The sequence below is a fragment of the Carcharhinus amblyrhynchos genome, chromosome 9, assembly GCF_965287045.1.
Source record: "Carcharhinus amblyrhynchos chromosome 9, sCarAmb.v2.hapA, whole genome shotgun sequence".
Lineage (NCBI taxonomy): Eukaryota > Metazoa > Chordata > Chondrichthyes > Carcharhiniformes > Carcharhinidae > Carcharhinus > Carcharhinus amblyrhynchos.
The window spans coordinates 69720792-69739436 of NC_137332.1; the positions used below are offsets into that span (position 1 = coordinate 69720792).

An 18645-nucleotide genomic window follows, 5' to 3' on the forward strand; every position below is an offset into this window, starting at 1 on the left:
AAAGCCATACCATACAAAGCAATAATTAACTGAATGAAGCTTGTGGGCAATTCTGTCATAAAACAAGTAAATACAGTTTAATGACAACATGAGACAATCTTACTTTAATGTTTAGTCATGATCAATATCTAGGATCAAAAGTATCATGCTGTGAAAGGCCATAAATGATTCATTTTTATATAGGCAATAATGTAGATTTGCAAAGAAAGAATTTAGGAAACTTAAGCGTTGAATTTGACTGTTGTCTACAAGAGTACATGCAACTGTGACATGGTTCAGATTTTGGCTCTAAATTTATCAGGACAGAATTTAACATTCGTTGAATTTGTTTCAATAATCATATTTTAATGATTAAAGGACTCAAAAAGATGTAGGACTAAAGATTCTATGATTCATACATGTAGTGCTGCCACATAGAATACATCAAGGCTCTAGGAAGATACAACTTGCATGTCTTTCTTCAATATTATCAATAAGGAATTCTGTGCAGATTGCAGTGCATGGTGATGTCTCCTTCCTGGGCAATCAGTGTTGTCTATGTAGCATTGCTTTGAATTAGTTTTTATCTTTTTCGTATTTTCTTAATGGTCTGTTGCAAATCATGCTTTTTCAGTTTCTTGGATTATTATCATATGATGAGCCATCTAGTTTGTATTGCAAATAAAGAGCTTTTCTTCATAACTTTAACACTTTAACTCTACCACTTGTGGTGGCATTTCATTGATAATAGCTAGTCCTTAAATTACAGAACTGACAGATCAAAAATGATTTAATTTATTTTTATAAACTTAGTAGTGGCTGTCATGCCTGACCTGAAATTGGGGCTTCCATCAATGTGTGCAGGTAGTAATGTAGGAACAGATGTAGGCCATTTAGATCCTCAATGCTTTGCTTTCTATTGAGATCATGGCTGATCTCTGACCAATCTTTGCTCTATGTCCCTTTGTTAACAAAAATCTATTAACCTTGGGTATAAAATAACATCTGCTCTATCAATTGTTGTTTTCAGAAAAGGGTTCTTAACATTTATCACCCTTTGCATGTAGAAATGTTTCCAAACTTAATTTCTGATAGCCTAATAGTTAGAGCGAGGCTATTGTCCTTGATACCCAATCATTGGAAATATATTCTCTACCTACCATTTCAGTTTCCCTAATTTCTTGAACTCAGTTAAGTTTCCTGTTATCCTTCAGAATCCCAAGGAATTCCACCTGAAATTGTGTAATTACTCCATATAATTTAATCCTTTGAGTCCAGATTTAAATCTGGTAAATCTGGGTTGCAATGCTTCTAAAGCTATCATATCCTTCCTAAGATATAAAGCCCAGAATTACAGTACTCCAGAAGTAAGTGGCTCCACGGCACTATTTGAAAAAGAAATGGGAGTTCTGCCAATGCCCTGACCAAATTTCCTCCCTCAATTAATAACACAAAAGAAGATTTTCTGGCCATTCGTTTGTTTTCTGTTTGTGGGATCTTCCTTTACAGCAGTTGGCTATTGTGCTGTCTCCACAACAATGACTACACTGCTCCTAATTTGTATGTTCACATTTGTAAGCATATATCTCATCTGCAGCACAATTCCACTTGCCCATCAGTCCTTTCCTCATGAACCAGTATTGGAGCTCAGTCTTCCAATGTGTTAAATTTAAATTGATCATACTTGTGTTTAAATATGTCCCTATACCATTGACCTTTTCCACCTTGACTACTTCCTCTGGTCTTTCCATTCCCAGAGTCACATTAACATCCTTACCACCACACCATTCACTCTGCAAATCTGGGCGTGCTTTCAGTCTATTGGAATAGGAATGGCCCCACAATACTGTTATATCATTCAATTTGATTGTGGCCGATCTATAACTTAACTCCACTGCAGTTTTGACAAAGGAATACTTCCTGACATCATCCTTGAACTCTAACTTCAAGTTTATGGCCTCTTGTTCTGAATTCGAAGAAATATTTTTTTGCTACCCTTTCTGTCTTAATCGTCTTAAATGCCTCAATTAGATCTTTTATGCTTGTCATAATACCAGCATAGTTTGTGCAACCTGTTTTCATAATTTAACAGCTTTAGCCCTGGTATCATTCTGGTCAACATGTACCTACTTGATCACTGATCCATCATTACTGAGCTGCAGTGCCCAGCAATTTAAATAAGGTCTGACCTGAGCTTTATAGAACTGGAAAATAATGTGCACTTCATTGTATTCCACCCATAAGATAAAGGTCGACATTATTTTAAATATTTTTTGTGCTTGTCCACTAGCTTATGGTGACTTAAGTACATGGACCCCTAAATTGCATTGCCTCTCCATGGTTCTGAGCTGATCACCATTTAGAAAATTCTCTGACCTATCTTATTTGGGAGAAAAATGAATAACCTCACACATCCCCATATTGAACTCCATCTGCCACAGTTTTGCCCACATACCTAATCCCTTTCCAATGTTCTGCTCCTAGTTACACTATTTACTGTGTCATCCAACTTGATGCCATCATAAAACTTGGATAGATCGTTCTCTATTCCTTCATCCACCTGTTCACAAATATAGTGAAAAGCCGAAGCTCCAGTACATATCCCTTCGAGCACCACTAGTCACATGTTGCCAGTTTGAGTACATACTTTCTGTTTCCTATCTCCTAACTAATTCCCTCTCAAACCAATTCATAATTTTGTGGTTTAGATTGTACAATTTTGAAATCTTACATCCTTTCCCACTCCCCTATCCTTCTTTAGGATACACCATGAAACCAACCTTGTGTTCTTCCCTCCTGATATTTCTGTACCCAGCTTTGAGTCAGTTTTTCTTTTCTCCAATGTAAAGTGCTTTGAGATATTATTCCATGTTGACAGTGGTATATCAATTCTTCCTCTTCCTCCCTCCTCCTCTTTATTCTCTTCAACACTTGATTGGTGTAAAGTAATTTCATTGCGGTTTTGGTAAGCCACTATTCAAATGCAAGTTTCAAAAATTATATTTTGAACTAACTGTTAGAGATGAGTGAGTTCTAGGATTTGACCCAGCTGCTTTGAAGCAACAGTAATATATTTCCAAGGGCAGATATTGTGTGATTTTGAGGGGCTTTTGTAAATTTCTGTGCACCTACTGCCCTTGTCATTCTAGGTGGTAGAGGTTATCTGTTTGGAAAATGCAGATAAAAGAGCATTGTTGAGTTGCTGTAGAGCGTCCTGTACATTTATGACTAACGACTATTGAATATTCAAATGACTTGCATTTCAAATCCTAAATTTTTATTTTTGCCCTAAATTTAAAATCTTACTAATTGTACATTGTTGCATCATTGCTTGAGAGAGGTCGTTAAAAAGTTGCCTTTTACTTGCTGAATTTCCTTTTGTAGTCTCTCACCACCAGTCACACCCCCCCCCCCCGCCCCCCGCCCCACGCCCCCACCACCCACAGACTCTACTCCCCAGGTTATGTGAACATCTGACGAATATGGTTCATGGGCTGACATCATGATAAGTATGCACATTCACAGAAAGGTTCAACCCTGAAGGAGGCATGTTGTCTGGATGCAGACTCAGGATAAATTGAGAAAGACATTAACATTGGGCACATTCACAAATACCAATCGTGACAGACATAAGATTATATATTGGTGCACTGAACTATAGCTAAGTAAATAGTGGTGTACTCTATGTAGTTTTAAAAGGAACAACTTTGAATACATAGCAGTAAATATGAAGTAATAAAGTGCAAAATTATGTTTTTAAGTGCTGCATTATGTTTTCAATTTCCAGTCTGATTAAAACAGTTTATAGACTTGACTTGGTTAAACACTGGCAGTGATGAATAAGGTGCTCAAAAAAGGCAATTTAAATAAATGGTCTGCTGAAATGTATACTGTATTTTTATGCATATAGGCCTTCACTAATTTCACATTGGTAATAAAAAACAGAACAGGCTGCACATTATCTACAGAGAACAATGACGACAAGTTACCTTTTGAGAAAACCGAAAGCATTTACTCAGCACAAGGAGGGTGAAAATAGGCAAGTAAGCAGGTTGTTGAATTTAGTTGGAACACTAGGCTGTGAGTAATGAGTGGGCACAGAGGAGGCCAGGATCAGGTTCACTGGGACAAGATGAAATCAACTAAACTCCCAACAAGCTGAGTGAAAGCTGCATTTGATCGTTGAATACACTACAAAAAAAAGTGTGGTCCATCGTAAAATAAAATGAAATGGTTGCATAACTACTTATGAAGAATTGTCCTCATTTTCATAAGAAATAAATGGAGAATGCTGTCTTTTAAACAGTGAGTATATGCAGACACGCACTGTAGCAGTTTATTTATCCCGTCAGCACCTAATACAAAATTGTTTTTTTTTATTTTTTTCTTCTGTAGGAAAAAGAGAAAAAGTATATGCTCCAATTAGACAATCTGAAAATTCGAGACGTGGAGAAAAGCTTCATGTCCAGCAAATATGTATTTGCACTTTTTAATACAGAGCAGAGGTAAGAATTCTTGAAAAGACGTGTACATCTTTTGTGGTTAGGATCAGGCCTTGCCTTGACATTTTCAGAAATAGATCAGATTTCTGAAGCTTTGACCATATTGCTTTTGTTTTAAACAAAAGTTATTTTGATATCTTGAACATTGTACAAAATTTATGTAGCTTTCTCCCGTGTTGGATTTCTTGGCTAGTGGTTGGCGTGGTATCACACTTAAGAGGAAAGATACATATTATTCATAGAATTATTTACATAGAAGGAAATTATAAACATATAAATATTTATTTGATGTTTCTTTTTGAAAAGGTGCATTTCCAATATGCCACAGAGATCTTTTAATAGGCTACCTTTCCCAATTAGACTAACCTGGTATTGGAATTTAAAAGGTACTTGCAGCCCAGCCTGTGGTTGGGTAACTCCAAATTTGTACCAAGGCTCTTTGCTATTTAAATTCACTGATGTTTCATGTAAATGACCACAGCAGAGAATCTGAATGGCGAGGGATACTCATTCTAAATAGTAAGTTTCAGGAAGCGTAAATGTTCTTTCGTGTGAAAAGGCATATTGTTTGCAGACTGCTAATTGATCCTTCAGTGTAAAATTGAATTGATTTATTATTGACACATGCATTGGGATTGTTATGGTTCAGGTCAGAAACTCTAAACTGTTTTATGGAGCCCACTTGGATCATATGTTTTGCCTCTTGAATTTGACCAGGAAGATCATGAGATGTTTCACTTCAAGTGACCCATCAGGAAGCTTTTATCAAACAAAGTTTATTTAAAGAATATAGTTCACATGTATAATGAGAGAATTAGCAAGAACTTCTATCAATTACAAACAAGAAACAGAACAACCATTATAATGTATAATCATTAACAAATATATTTAATGTGCTCCAATCAAACCAATCTAATAGATAAAAGAGCCTTTTCACAAGTTTAACGCAGCAAAGATTAATGCTCACGTGATACTGGACTTGAGACCTTTGGGTGAAGTATGCAGTTCTCTGGTTAGACTCAGAACAGTTGAAGTCAGAACAGCTTCCCAAAACACCAGGTATTCTAGGCAAGCCACCACCAGCCGATTCCTCCTTCAGATAGGCAAGACCTTGCTTTCAGCTAAGCAGCAGAATTTCTAAAAAAAGAGAGAGTTTTTTTTTAGCTTGATGTATCTTCTCACACTAAAACTCAAACCTGCAGCTAAACTGAAAATTAAAAAAAACTCCATAGCTTGACCTGCCAATCAATTTTTCTCCTCACAATCAGTCATAAACATCCCAGTAAAAATGAAACAAATCCTTTTAAGCAGCAATAAGAAGACCCTCGTAGACAACCTGGCAACAATAAGAAAAACAACCTGAAAATGTTTGGTTACAACTGCAGAGTGCATGATTTTGAAAAAAAATCTTAAAGATACACTAGCATCACGGGATACAGTGAAAAATATTGTTTCTTGAACTATACAGACAAAATATTCATAGAGCATAAAAGGGAGAAAGAAAGGATAAGGTGCAAAATATAGTATTGCAGTTACTGATAGGGTGAAAAGAAAGATCATCTTAATATGTGCCAGGAACATTCAAAAGTCTGATGGCAGCAAGAAAGAAGCTGCTCTCAGGACAGTTGGTACGTATTTTCAGGCCTTTGTATCTTTTTCCTGATGGAAGAAGGTGCAAGAGAGCATGTCCAGGGTGCATGGGATCCTTGATTATGCTGGCTACTTTCGCAAGACAGTGAGAAGCATAGACAGAGTCAATGGAAGGGAGGCTGATTTGCAAGAGGGACTGGGCTACGTTCACAACCCTTTTGTAGTTTCTTGCGGTCTTGGCCAGAGCAGCGGTGATACCAAGCTGTGCTGCATCTGGAAAGGATGCTTTCTATGATGCAATTGTAAAAATTAGTGAGAGTCGTACTGGACATGCTAAATTTCCTTAGACTTCTGAGAAAGTAGAGGCCTTTGTGGGCTTTCTTGACTGTAGCATCGGCGTGGAAGGTCCAGGATAGTTGTTGGTGATCTGAACACCTAGAAACCTGAAGCTCATGACCATCTCTACTTCATCCCTGTTAATGTAAATAGGGGCATGTTCTCCACTATGCTTCGTGAAGTTGATAACTATCTCCTTCGTTTTACTGACAATGAGGGAGAGATTATTGTCATTGCAGCATTCTTTCCTGTACTCTGTCTTGCACCTGATTTTCTTGATTAATAAAATCAACCTTTACTCAAACTGATGTGGATTAACTTAACATTAATTAAACATTGTTATCTCAAAGAAACACTTGTATCTTATGGTAGCAGAATAATGCATTCTGCATTACATGTCCTTGACTAAAATTGAGTAGCACCATGGGAGTTTAGTTCGCACCATCCCCACCATCTTTTCCTCCTTACAGTGATTCTTGGATGCCAGAATTACAAGAACAAAATACACATGACAAACAGGTTTTGGCTCAACCTTAAACTCATTTGTTATTAAACCAACAAAACCCTGCTACAGCTCTCTTTATCACTTGACTGAAACTTACAATCACCCCCTGCACACAACTGGTCATCACTGGTGTTGATAGTAGGTTTGGATCTGGAGAGGACTGATTCTCATCATTCTTCTCCTGACTGCATTGCACATACTTCAGTGTTACCGTTTAATATTGCCCAATGATGCCATCATACTCCGGGCCTCAGGCTTAGATTCAGTTAGCATCCTGTTGGATCTTCTAGTCTTTCATTGCTCCATATCTTGGTCTTTCAATGTCTTGACTGCAAAGCTGTGTGGTCAAAAGACAATTTATCTTCTCCGCAATTTCCCTCATGGTGATGGGTTTTAGCATTGTTCCGATGCTAATGCTTCTCCCACTGTTACCATTAACTTATGGCATTGTACAATTGTTAACATTCTCCAAACTGATTATGAGTCAGGGTTTCAGTTAACTCATTCTTTCTATGCATAAAGGATAACTGTTTCACGTCTTTCAGATGTGTACACAATTTGGCTGCTATACGTAGTGGATGGTTAAGCCAAACATTTATGCAGCCTGCATATTTTTAAAAAACAAGCTTGATGTTGAACAACTGAAATCTCCACATACTAACTGCCTTTAGTAAAATGGGGGAATCAGTGGAATTTAAGGACAGCAAATAGCTGATTGAAGTTGCGTGATAGCTTAATTTTGCCAGAAATAATTGCATGCCTAATATGTGAGAAACGGATGTCTTTGTAATCAACTTCTACAGGACTGCTTAGTCATTTGCCTGGTATAGGTGACTGCCTTTGATAAACATGGACATGTTGCAAGTGATGGGGATTGTAATAATCTTAAAGAAATGGAAAGATGGTATACATTTCCCTTCACATTTCCTGTGTCAGATTTTGAACATCATGCTTGAGAAACAAACTTTTTCATAATCAGGTTTCCACCAATAGAGTGCCTAAAGTTTGATATTCACAAAAGAGCAAAGAAACTAAATGAACCAAATCATGCATAAATGTTTTCAGATGCTTTCAAGAAATCAATATTAATAAGAACATAAGAAATAGGAGCAGGAGTAGGCCATCTAGCCCTTCGAGCCTGCCCCGCCATTCAATAAAATCATGGCTGATCTGAAGTGGATCAGTTCCACTTTCCCGCTTTCTCCTCACAAGCCTTAATTCCCCTGTCTATCAAAAACCTATCTACTCGTGACTTAAATATATTTAGCGAGGTAGCCTCCACCACTTCAATGGGCAGAGAATTCCAGAGATTCACCACCCTTTGAGTGAAGAAGTTCCTTCTCAACTCTGATCTAAACTGCGCCCCCCCGCCCCCCCCCCCCCCCCCCCCTTATCTTGAGGCTGTGCCCTTTAGTCTGTGAAGTCACTCTTAAGAATATTAAACCCAGACAATATGGGTAGCATAGTGGCACAGTGGTTAGCACTGTTGCCTCACAGCACCAGGCACCTGGGTTTGCTTCCTGACTTGGGTCACTGTCTGTGCTGAGGCTGCATGTTCTCTGTGTGTCTGCATAGGTTTCCCCTGGTGCTTCAGTTTCCTCCAAAAGACGTCCTGGTTAGGTATATTGGCCATGCTAAATTCTTCCTCAGTGTATCTGAACAGGTGCCGGAATATGGTGACTGGGGGATTTTCACAGTAACTTCATTGCAGTGTTGATGTAAGTTTACTTATGACTAATAAATAAATTTAAACTTTAAAAACCAAAACCTAAACTTGCTCAAATCTTTTCAACGAAACATTTCTTCATATTTTTTAAACAAATTTCGAAATCCAGAGCTCAAAAAACATCCCTAAAACCAAAATCTTAAAATACTTATTTTGCAATAATGTGGTTAAATTTGTCTATAAAATTGTATTTGAGTACCTTCATTAAAGTTTTTACCCAGAACACTCGGCTTCTCTCAAAAACCTGGGATTGGAATTGGCTTGTTCTCAGCAGAATAACCAATGATAGCTCTGCCTCCAATTCCCTGCATGTGAAGGGAAGATAGATTGTAAAGCTAAAACTTTCATAAGGAAATGATTAACGAGGGTTTATGATGCAGTTTATTTATTTCATGTAAGAAAATGAAACAGTTAACAGACAGAAGGCTGATTAAAGCATTTTTGCTTTATTTTGTTAATACCACAAAATTCAAAAGGAATAATTATTTACACAAAAATGTTTTTTCTCTCTGCAAAAGTGCATTTCCCTCAGGCAAAGCAGCATTTATGAGTTGTTTTTTCTAAATGATATGAAAACAGCCAAAAAGTTTGCAACTAATGATCAGCATCTTTTAGCATTGTGGCCAAGGTGGGGCAGTGATGGTCATTAACAGAGGGGATGGTAAGTTGTGGATCTGTTGGAAATGGAGAATTAAGGATGTAGTCGCTTATATTGCAGTCGTAGGGGCATGTGGTAGTCTCCTTTTCCCTTTCCCCTCTTCCTTTGTTGCTGATACATACCTGGCAATAAGGACTGTGCCTTCATGGTGGTGTGATTATTTAGCATGCAGCACACCTTGACAAATCTTGCAAAGTCCTCTGCTGTGTACTTCAGATTCCTTCAGAACTGTCCAAGTTAAAGAAAGTGTTCAGGCACCTCAGTAATCTGCTCCATTATACTTCACGTGACAGCTTGGCTTTTGTTCAATGCAGACTCCCCACATGTGCATGGGTTGCATGTTGGAGTCGTGAGCCATGTGGTCATTAAAGATTATTGTTGCCCAATAGCCACCCTCTTGATTTCTCATGGTAGCCCAAGTGCTGATGGTACCTGTATATGACTGCAACTGCAGGCTAAGGAAGCAGAACCCTTTCTAGTTGTGGTATATCTCAGAGTTGGCATGGAACATGCACAGGGGGAGAAGTACAAACTTCCCTTTTCTCTCGCGAGAGAGAATGAAATGTATTCAGCTCTGTTAGAATAACGTTTTAAAGTTTATTTATTAGTGTCACAATTAGGATTATGTTAACATTGCAATGAAGTTACTGTGAAAATCCTCCAGTCGCCACACTCCGGCACCTGTTCAAATATACAACTCACTAACATCCCTCTTGCAGCAGAATGACAAACTGAAAAATGTTGCCAATATTGCCTGCTCCGGCCTAGAAGGGGCCACATACGTGGAAGTTCATAGTCACAATTGCTTTTACAGCCACTGGCAGTGCTGAGCTTGCCCTGTACTGAGGCTGTGGACCTTAATGAAGTGGTGATGTCTAATGCAGTATTGCTTTATGAACACTGTGAGGATATGGCTTCCTGCTGGATGCCCAAATTCCTTTCCTCCTCCTCCCTCTTTGACAAACTTGTCCTGTTCTTTGTCAACTCTGCTTATTCTCCCTGTCATGTTGTCAGCCAAACTTACTGGAGCAAGTGATTTGTGCAGAATGCTTGAAGTCAGGACAAATACCTTCAGCACGTACCACACCTCTCTTTGTAGAATTCAGCACCTTTAAAAGACTGCAGAATTCACCGAACATGCCTATGACTACAACAAGAGCTCTCAGCAGTGAATCTAAATGTGGGTTGATGTTTCTTTAGAGAGCGCTGCTGGGGGCTTCTTCTGGCTACTGATAGCTTATTCAGCATTGCAAGGTTAAGAGAATATGATAGCTAGAATATTGTTAGCTACAGATTTAAAATAACATCGTTGGCAAAATATCGGTGTTACACACTGTTCCGTGTCACAATCTGCCTACTCTGCATACTAATGGACACTCCATGCAACTTTACAAGACCCCACTTGGAGTACTGTGCGCAGTTCTGGTTACTACAAGAAGGATGCGGAAGCTATTGAGAGGGTGCAGAGGAGATTTACAAGGATGTTGCCTGGATTGGGAGGCATGCCTTATGAAGATAGGTTAAGGGAGCTAGGTCTCCTCCCTGGTGAGACGAAGATTGAGAGGCGACCTGATAGAGGTTTATAAAATGTTGCGAGGTATAGATAGGGTGGAATCTCGGAGGCTCTTTCCCAGGGCTGAAATGGTCGCTATGAGAGGACACAGGTTTAAGATGCTGGGGAGCAGGTACAGAGGAGATGTCAGGGGAAAGTTTTTCACTCAGAGGTGGTGGGTGAGTGGAATCGGCTGCCGTCGGTGGTGGTAGAGGCGAACTCGCTGGGGTCTTTTAAGAGACTTCTGGATGAGTACATGGGATTTAATGGGATTGAGATTTATAGATAGTTCTATGGCATGGTAGGTATGGATATGATTAGCGCAACTTGTGGGCCAAAGGGCCTGTTTGTGCTGTAGTGTTCTGTGTTCTATGTGCAGGCTAATGGTCTTATCAAAGCCAAAGTGCATGCTGTAGATGCCAGTCTGGAACCAAAATGATAACCATTGCACTGGAAAACCAGCACGCACATGTGCATTTTGTGGCTGTATTCTGAGAGTACATAGTACTGGAGGGATCAAAAGGGATGGAGTTTTACTGCATAGCATATAGTATCTGTCAATGTTGTCAGATAGTAGATGAAAAAAAGGAGGGGGCCAAATATAATTTACTGGGAGACACTAGAGGAGCCATTGCTGAAGTGAAAATCAGAAACTGTTGCTAAAACAAATCTCCATCTGAGATCAGATAGATATAGTAAGAAGTCTCACAACACCAGGTTAAAGTCCAACAGGTTTATTTGAAACTCACCTGAGGAAGGAGCAGCGCTCCAAAAGCTCATGATACCAAATAAACCTGTTGGACTTTAACCTGGTATTGTGAGACTTCTTGCCATGCTCACTCAAGTCCAACGCCGGCATCTCCATATCATAGCTAGATATTAGTGCAGAAAGAGAAGGGCAGTCCTACAGCTCTTGGCAGCAGTGGCAAGGTTTTGGAGAGAATGGTGTGTTTGGTCACTGAAGGGTACAGAGAGTTACTGGAAGACAAGAGGAATCATGCACCATGATGAAAGCACACAGATTGTAAAATATTTACAACACAGTAACAGCACATTTGGCCCAATATGTCCATGCAAGTATTTGTCATTAACATGAGCCTCCTTCCAATCCTCTTCATCTTACTCCATCAATTCAGCCTTCTGAAAGATACGTTTTTCAAATTTATTTACTGTATGAATACTGCAGGCTCAGCCAGAGTTTACTGCCCATCCCTAATTGCCCTTAGCAAGGTGGTGGTGAACTGCCTTCTTGAACTGCTGCATATAGATTCACCCGCAGCGCTGTTAGGGATGGAGTTCCAAGATTTTGACCTAGTGACAGTCAAGGAACGGCGATATCATTCCAAGTCAGGATGAGGTGTAGCCTGGCAGGGAACTTTCAGGTGGTGGTCTTCCATTGTGTCTGCTGCCTTGTCCTTCTAGATGGTAGTGGTTGTTGGTTTGGAAGATGCTGCCTAAGGAGCTTTGGTGAGTTCCTGCACTGTATCTTATAGATGGTACACACTGCTTCTACTGGTGCCTCGGTGGTGAATGGAGTGAATGATTGTGAAACCAAACAAATAGGCTATTTCATCTTGGATTGTGTCAAGCTTCTTGAGTATTGTTGGAGCTGCACTCATCCAGACAAGTGGAGAGTATTCCATCACACTCCTGACTTGTGCCTTGTAGACAGTGGAGTCTTTGGAGAGTGAGGAAGTGAGTTACTTTGCTTTGATAGCCGCAGCATTTATCTGGCTCATCCAATTGTTTTTCTGGTGAACGGTCACCTGCAGAATGTTGATAGTAGAGGGGAGATGCAGCAATGGTAATGTCATTGAATGTCAAGGGGTACTGTTGGTGATTGTCATTGCCTGGCATTTATGTGGCATGAATGTTACTTGCTGCTTGTCAGCATTAGCCTGGAAATTGTCCAGGTCTTGCTATATTTGGACTTAGAATAATAGAATCCCTACACTGCAGAAGGCCATTCAATCCGTTGAGTCTGCATTTTCCAACAGATCATTCCACCCAGGCCCTATCCCTGTAGCCCTATGTATTCGCCCCATTAATTTCCCCAACCTACGCATCTTGGGACACTAAGGGACAATATACCACAGCCAATGTACATCTTTGGATTGTGGGAGGAAACCAGAGCTCTCAGAGAAAACTCACACAGGGAGAATATGCAAACTGCACACAGACAGTCATCGAAGGCCGGAATTAAACCTGAGTCCCTGGCGCTGTGAGGCAGCAATGCTAACCTCTGTGCCATTGTGCCACCCTACATGGACTGCTTTAGTATCTGAGGGGCTGGAAATGACTCTGAACATTTTGTAATCATCAGCAAACATACCTATTTCTGATCTTATGATGGAGTGCAGGTCATTGGAGAAGCAGCTGAAGATGATTGGGTCTAGGACAGTACCATGGAATACTTGCAGTGATATCCTAGATCTGAGATGATTAACCTCCAGCAACCACAACCGTCTTCCTTTGTGCCAGGTTGATTCCATTAGCAGAGTTTTCCCCTGATTCCCATTGACTCCAGTTTTGCCAGAACTCCTTGATGCTACACTCAGTCAAATACAGTCACTCTGAAATCACTTCTTGAGTTTGAACCAAAACACTGATGAGATCAGGAACTAAGTGACTCTGGTGGAACTCAAACTGAGCATCAGTGAGCAGATTATTGCTAAGTGCCACTTGATAGAAGTGTTGATGACTTCTTCCATCACTTTACTGATGTCCAAGAGTACGCTGATGGGGTGGTAATTTGCCATTTGAATTTGTTCTGCTTTTTTTGTACAGGACATATCTGGGCAATTTTCCACTTCACCAGGTAGATGTCAGTGTTATAGCTGTAATGGAACAGTTTGGCTAGTGGTGCAGCAAAACCTGGAGCATAATAATTCAGTACTATTGCTGGAATATTGTCAGAGCCCATTGCCATTTTCAGGATCCAATCCCTTCTGTCATTTCTTGATATTATGCGGAGTGAATCAAATTGGCTGAAGACTTGACATCTGTGATGGTGGGAAATTCAGGAGGAGGAAAGGAGTTTGGGGTTATCTTTTTCTCTGGGTAATCTTAGGGAGGTGATCAAATTTACCAAGGAGAGAGGCTCAGTGAGCCTGATATGATTGAGTCTTGACAGGTAGCTAAACTAGTTATGAATGAGACATGGTCAAGTTTATCACCTTTGGCTTTAAAAACAACAAATGCACTTATTTTTAAGCTGGAGTTGAACTTTGGATGCTTTGTGGGAAGAGATTGAGGGAAATAAGGCACACAACACAATGAAATATTCTCAAGTCTTCTAAATTGAGACTTCAAAACAGTTCATCAAATGAAATGTTTTTGTACAACTTAATTATTGTGGTTGTACTGAAGAAAAACTAATTATTTTCTCCAAATTATTTTATTAACATTTTATTTGCCATTTCGGGACAAAATTCTTAGAAATTTCTTTACAACTTTTCTAACTGCTGATGTAACTTCCTCACAACAATGCTACCCTCTGGCGCACCATGACAGAAAGAACTACTAACAATTAATGTATATCTTGTGCCATGATACTTCAGACACCACATATGTATAAAGTACCAAGAAATCACAACTTAACAATCCGAAACAGGAGTGTGCAAAGAGGGAAAAAAAAGCTATCCATATCCTGCTGATTTTCCTGACCTTTTGATAACCTGGCATCTACCCAAGGAGGGGAGCCAAGCAGCTGGCAATCTGCACAGACTTTCAAATGCAATAGTAATTATAGGCTGTAATTGAGTTCAGGATTGCCCATTTACACTAGTTACCCACAGGGAATACCTGAAAAGTAGCTTCAAAGGGATATGCAAGGTTAACAGCTAAATATCTTAACTGTGCTTCAGACCCCATGAGCAATGTCACAGGAGTTCAAACTTGCAGTAGAAAAAAGTTCCTGTGACTGTGCCGGAGAGTTGGGAACCAGTGCATTTAATCTTAACACTGAAGCTAATGAAAACAATATGTATTCTTTTTTAGTACTAAATAATTCTTTGTTCTCTTTCCAAATATGCAAAATGTCTTGTTTTCATTTCTTAAATGGTTTTCATTTGGTTAATTTTTCCATCAAATTCTTGTCCTGTGTTTGGATAGACCTAGAATTATGACAGTTTCTTGCTGTTGTTTTTTAAAACTGACTTTTTTGAGTAATTTTTCTTACACTAATGTTTATTTTGAAAAGTCAACACCAGATTTCTTTTTTGTTCTGCTAATCTGGTTTCACTAAAATTAAGTAGATTGAACGAAACAATCCAAGTCGGTTTTAGATTAAAGTGGCTAGCACTAGAAATGAAAATCTTCTGCGCATCCCTACACTTACTGTCCATTGGTGGACATTTTATAGCTAAGTAAATAGCCAAATGATTATTTGTCAAAATACTGGGATAGCAATTTGTACATGTCATTAAGTTCTAGTGGCTTTTTGTTATCAGATTTTATGAAACTTTTCTCTCAAAAGAGGGAGGGAAAATTCTTGGCATATCACAGAATTCAACTGGTTTTAATTTTTGAATTTCCTCTTCAAACAGTTTAATTATTGACAGATTTCTGTCCTGCTCACATAGGAGGACAGTACACGTAGATGCCACAGTCCCATTATGTGTTCTCATTGAGGATCTTGCTTCACTTTGATGGCGTTCTCTTTTGGCCCTTGGAATTTAAGCCATTAACTCAGCAGTCAGTTGGTAGCTAGAACATTATTGAGGAAACATAACTTCTATTAATTAAACATGTAATTCAGTAAAGGCTAAGAGAAAATCACAGCATTTGGCTTGTATGAAGTTTGAACACTTACATCGACTTGTTGAAGTGTATGTGTGCATGTGGATTGAATGCCTTTTTCTGTGCTGCAAATATATAGTATGTGTAATCTCGCTTTGCACTCCTAATATGTTCCAAGAAGTGTTGTGCTAAATAGAAACATGTTTAAATATGTAAGAAGAGTGGTTACATTCCTGACCTGTAATTTTTATATTAAAAACCAATTGGTTGCCTTGAACTTAACTGGCTGAAAAATCCTCTTTACTCACGAATTCTTTTTACTTTCCTCCTGATCACAGCTTACTGCTTCTGTCTCCCAACTGTCCCGCCTCTCTGCCTCTCCTGTCTTTCTGCCTCTCTGCCTCTCCTGTCTTTCTGCCTCTCTGCCTCTCCACCTCTCTTGCCTCCCTGCCTCTCCCATCTCTCTGCTTCTCTGCCTCTCCCACCTCTCTTGCCTCTCCCGCTTCTGCTTCGCTGCCTCTCTCTGCCACTCCCGCCTCTCCCGCCCCTCCTGCTTCATCGCCTCTCTCTGCCACTCCCGCCTCTCCCGCCCCTCCTGCTTCGTCACCTCTCTCTGCCTCTCCCATCCTTCCTGCTTCGCCACCTCTCTCTGCCTGTCCCACCTCTCCCGCCTCTCTGCCTCTCCCACCTCTCTGTGCTTCTCCCGCCCCTCCCACCCCTCCCGCCCCTCCCACCCCTCCCGCCCCTCCTGCCTCATCACCTCTCCCGCCCCTCCTGCCTCATCACCTCTCCTGCCTCATCACCTCTCCTGCCTCATCACCTCTCCCGTCTCTCTGCCTCTCCCGCCTCTCTGCCTCTCTCACTTCTCCCGCCCCTCCCTCTTCTCCCGCCTTTCCCGCCTCTCTGTCTATATGCTTCTCCCGCCTCTCCCACCCTTCCTGCCTCTCCCGCCCCTCCTGCCTCCCCCACCCCTCTCACCTCTCCTGCCTCTCCACTTCTCCCACCTCTCCCGTCTCTCTGCCTCTTCCACTCTCAGCCGCTCCCACTCTCTGCCCCTCCTCACTCTCGTACTCACTGCCCCTCCTCACTCACTGCCCCTCCTCACCCTAGTATTCTGTCTCTCCTCCACCTGCTCCTTCACCTTCATACTCACTGCCTCTCCTCAACCTCATTACTCACTGCCCCTCCTCACCCTCTCCCTCACTGCCTCTCCTCACCCTCATTACTCACTGCCCCTCCTCACACTCACTGCCTCTCCCTTACCATCATACTCACTGCCTCTCCTGATCCTGAGCAGTGCTTATTGCTTTCCACCCCGACCCTCCCACTTGTCGCTTTGTGCCTCTGCAACTCCCACTTTCTGTTTCCCTCATGGAATTTCCCAGCTTCACTCCCCCAACCGTACTGCTCACCACTTTCCTCTCCCAGCCCTTTTGTTCATGGCTTCCCACCACCCAACCTTCTCCCACTCCCTCCATCCTGCTCACCATCCCTTTCCCGAGCTCTTGCTCATACAGAGGAATTTGCAAAATTTCCAAGTATGGTCAGCCTGTTTCTTGGCTGCGATTGATTCCATTAACTTAGTAATCCTGCAGTGAGCTGAATGAAGTGGGAGTGGTGAAGAACTATTCTTTCACTCGTTCAGTGGGGAGTCAGGATTGGGGAGCAGTGAGAGGGAGGATTGGGAAAAGAGCCGGCAGTTTGTTTATAAAAAAGACCAAACATGTGGAGTAACCCCGCTAAAACTGAAATGAAAGCTGCATTATTCAGGGAGTTTCCTTAATTTACAGCATGCACTATTAGAATATGCTTTAACCAGAGATACCTGTGATACTTCTTAAAGTTAAGAAGCGGAAGATTCCTGCTCCAACATAACACATTTAAATTTTAAATGTTTTAAAAAGGTAAGACAATATGATTTTGTCCCACCCAGGTACAACAACTTGTATTTAAAAAGAACAAAGAACAACCCAGCACAGGAAACAGGCCCTTCAGCCCAACGAGCCCGCGCCACCGCATCACCCTACACCTATTCTACCCTGTGTGTCTACGAATAGGACACAGAAACTGGAAGCAAGAGTAGGCCATTCAGCCCTTTGAGCCTGCTCCACTATTCATTTTAATTACGGCAGATCATTAAATTCAATGTCCTGATTTCCCCAGTTGCCCCCATATCCCTTGGCTACTCCAACAACAGTCTGACATAGTCATACTTACAGAATACTTCGGTCAATGTCCCAGATTCTCCATTACCATCTCTGGAGGAGTGAGAGGGAGTGACCCTGGGACCCTCAACGTTTATACTGGACCCAATGAAATCTGATGGCAGTAGATCAAATAGACAGGCACACCTCTTGCTGATTACCATTTTCTGTCTTCCTTCAACCAATGAATCAGTACTCTGCTATGTTGAATGCCGACGCCAGCAACTATTCGTTTCGTGACTGTACAGCACCACCATTGACCAAGCTGGCTGAGTCATGAATGACATATCTGCCAGACAGGGCTTATAGCAACAGAAGAAAAAAAATCTACTTGACCCCATCCTTACCAGTCTACGGATGCACCTATCCATGGTGTTGTTGGCAGGGTTGATGATCAACACAGAATCCTTCGGGAGATGAAAAGCCATCTTCATACTGAGGAGCATCGCCCCCATTGTTTTTTTGTGACACTATCACCGTTCTAAATGCGTTAGACACAGAACAAATCTAGCAGCTCAAAACCAAATACCATGAGGCAATGGGGGCCATCATTAGAGTTGTATTTCGCCACAAGCTGCAATCTCATGATCTGACGTACCTCATCCTCCATTACTATCAAGCTGGGTGACCAGTTACGGTTAAATGAAAAGTGTGGAAGAGCATACCAAGAGCAACATCAGGCACACTTTCCAGATTCGGTGTCCTGGAGAGGGTTCACCTGTCAGCCTCAGAATACTCTTGGAACTTCATCTTCCAGCCTCAAGAGTGCTCCTAGATATCCATCTTCATTTTCATGAAATTCACCTTCTTTCTTGAATAGTGAGTCAGTGATGTTGGGCACCTTTATAATATA

The 18645-nt window shown here is 40.9% G+C and overlaps 1 protein-coding gene across 3 annotated transcripts in view; it reads left to right on the forward strand.

The window, feature by feature from the left end:
• The window catches only part of dnm3a (dynamin 3a), a 183375-nt gene that overhangs the window by 124069 nt on the left and 40661 nt on the right, over positions 1-18645 (forward strand). For all 3 annotated transcript variants that reach the window (XM_080195910.1, XM_080195908.1, XM_080195909.1), the window contains one exon: positions 4375-4484. In XM_080195910.1, coding sequence (XP_080052036.1) covers positions 4375-4484 — 110 coding nt within the window. The remainder of the gene's footprint in view (positions 1-4374; positions 4485-18645) is intronic.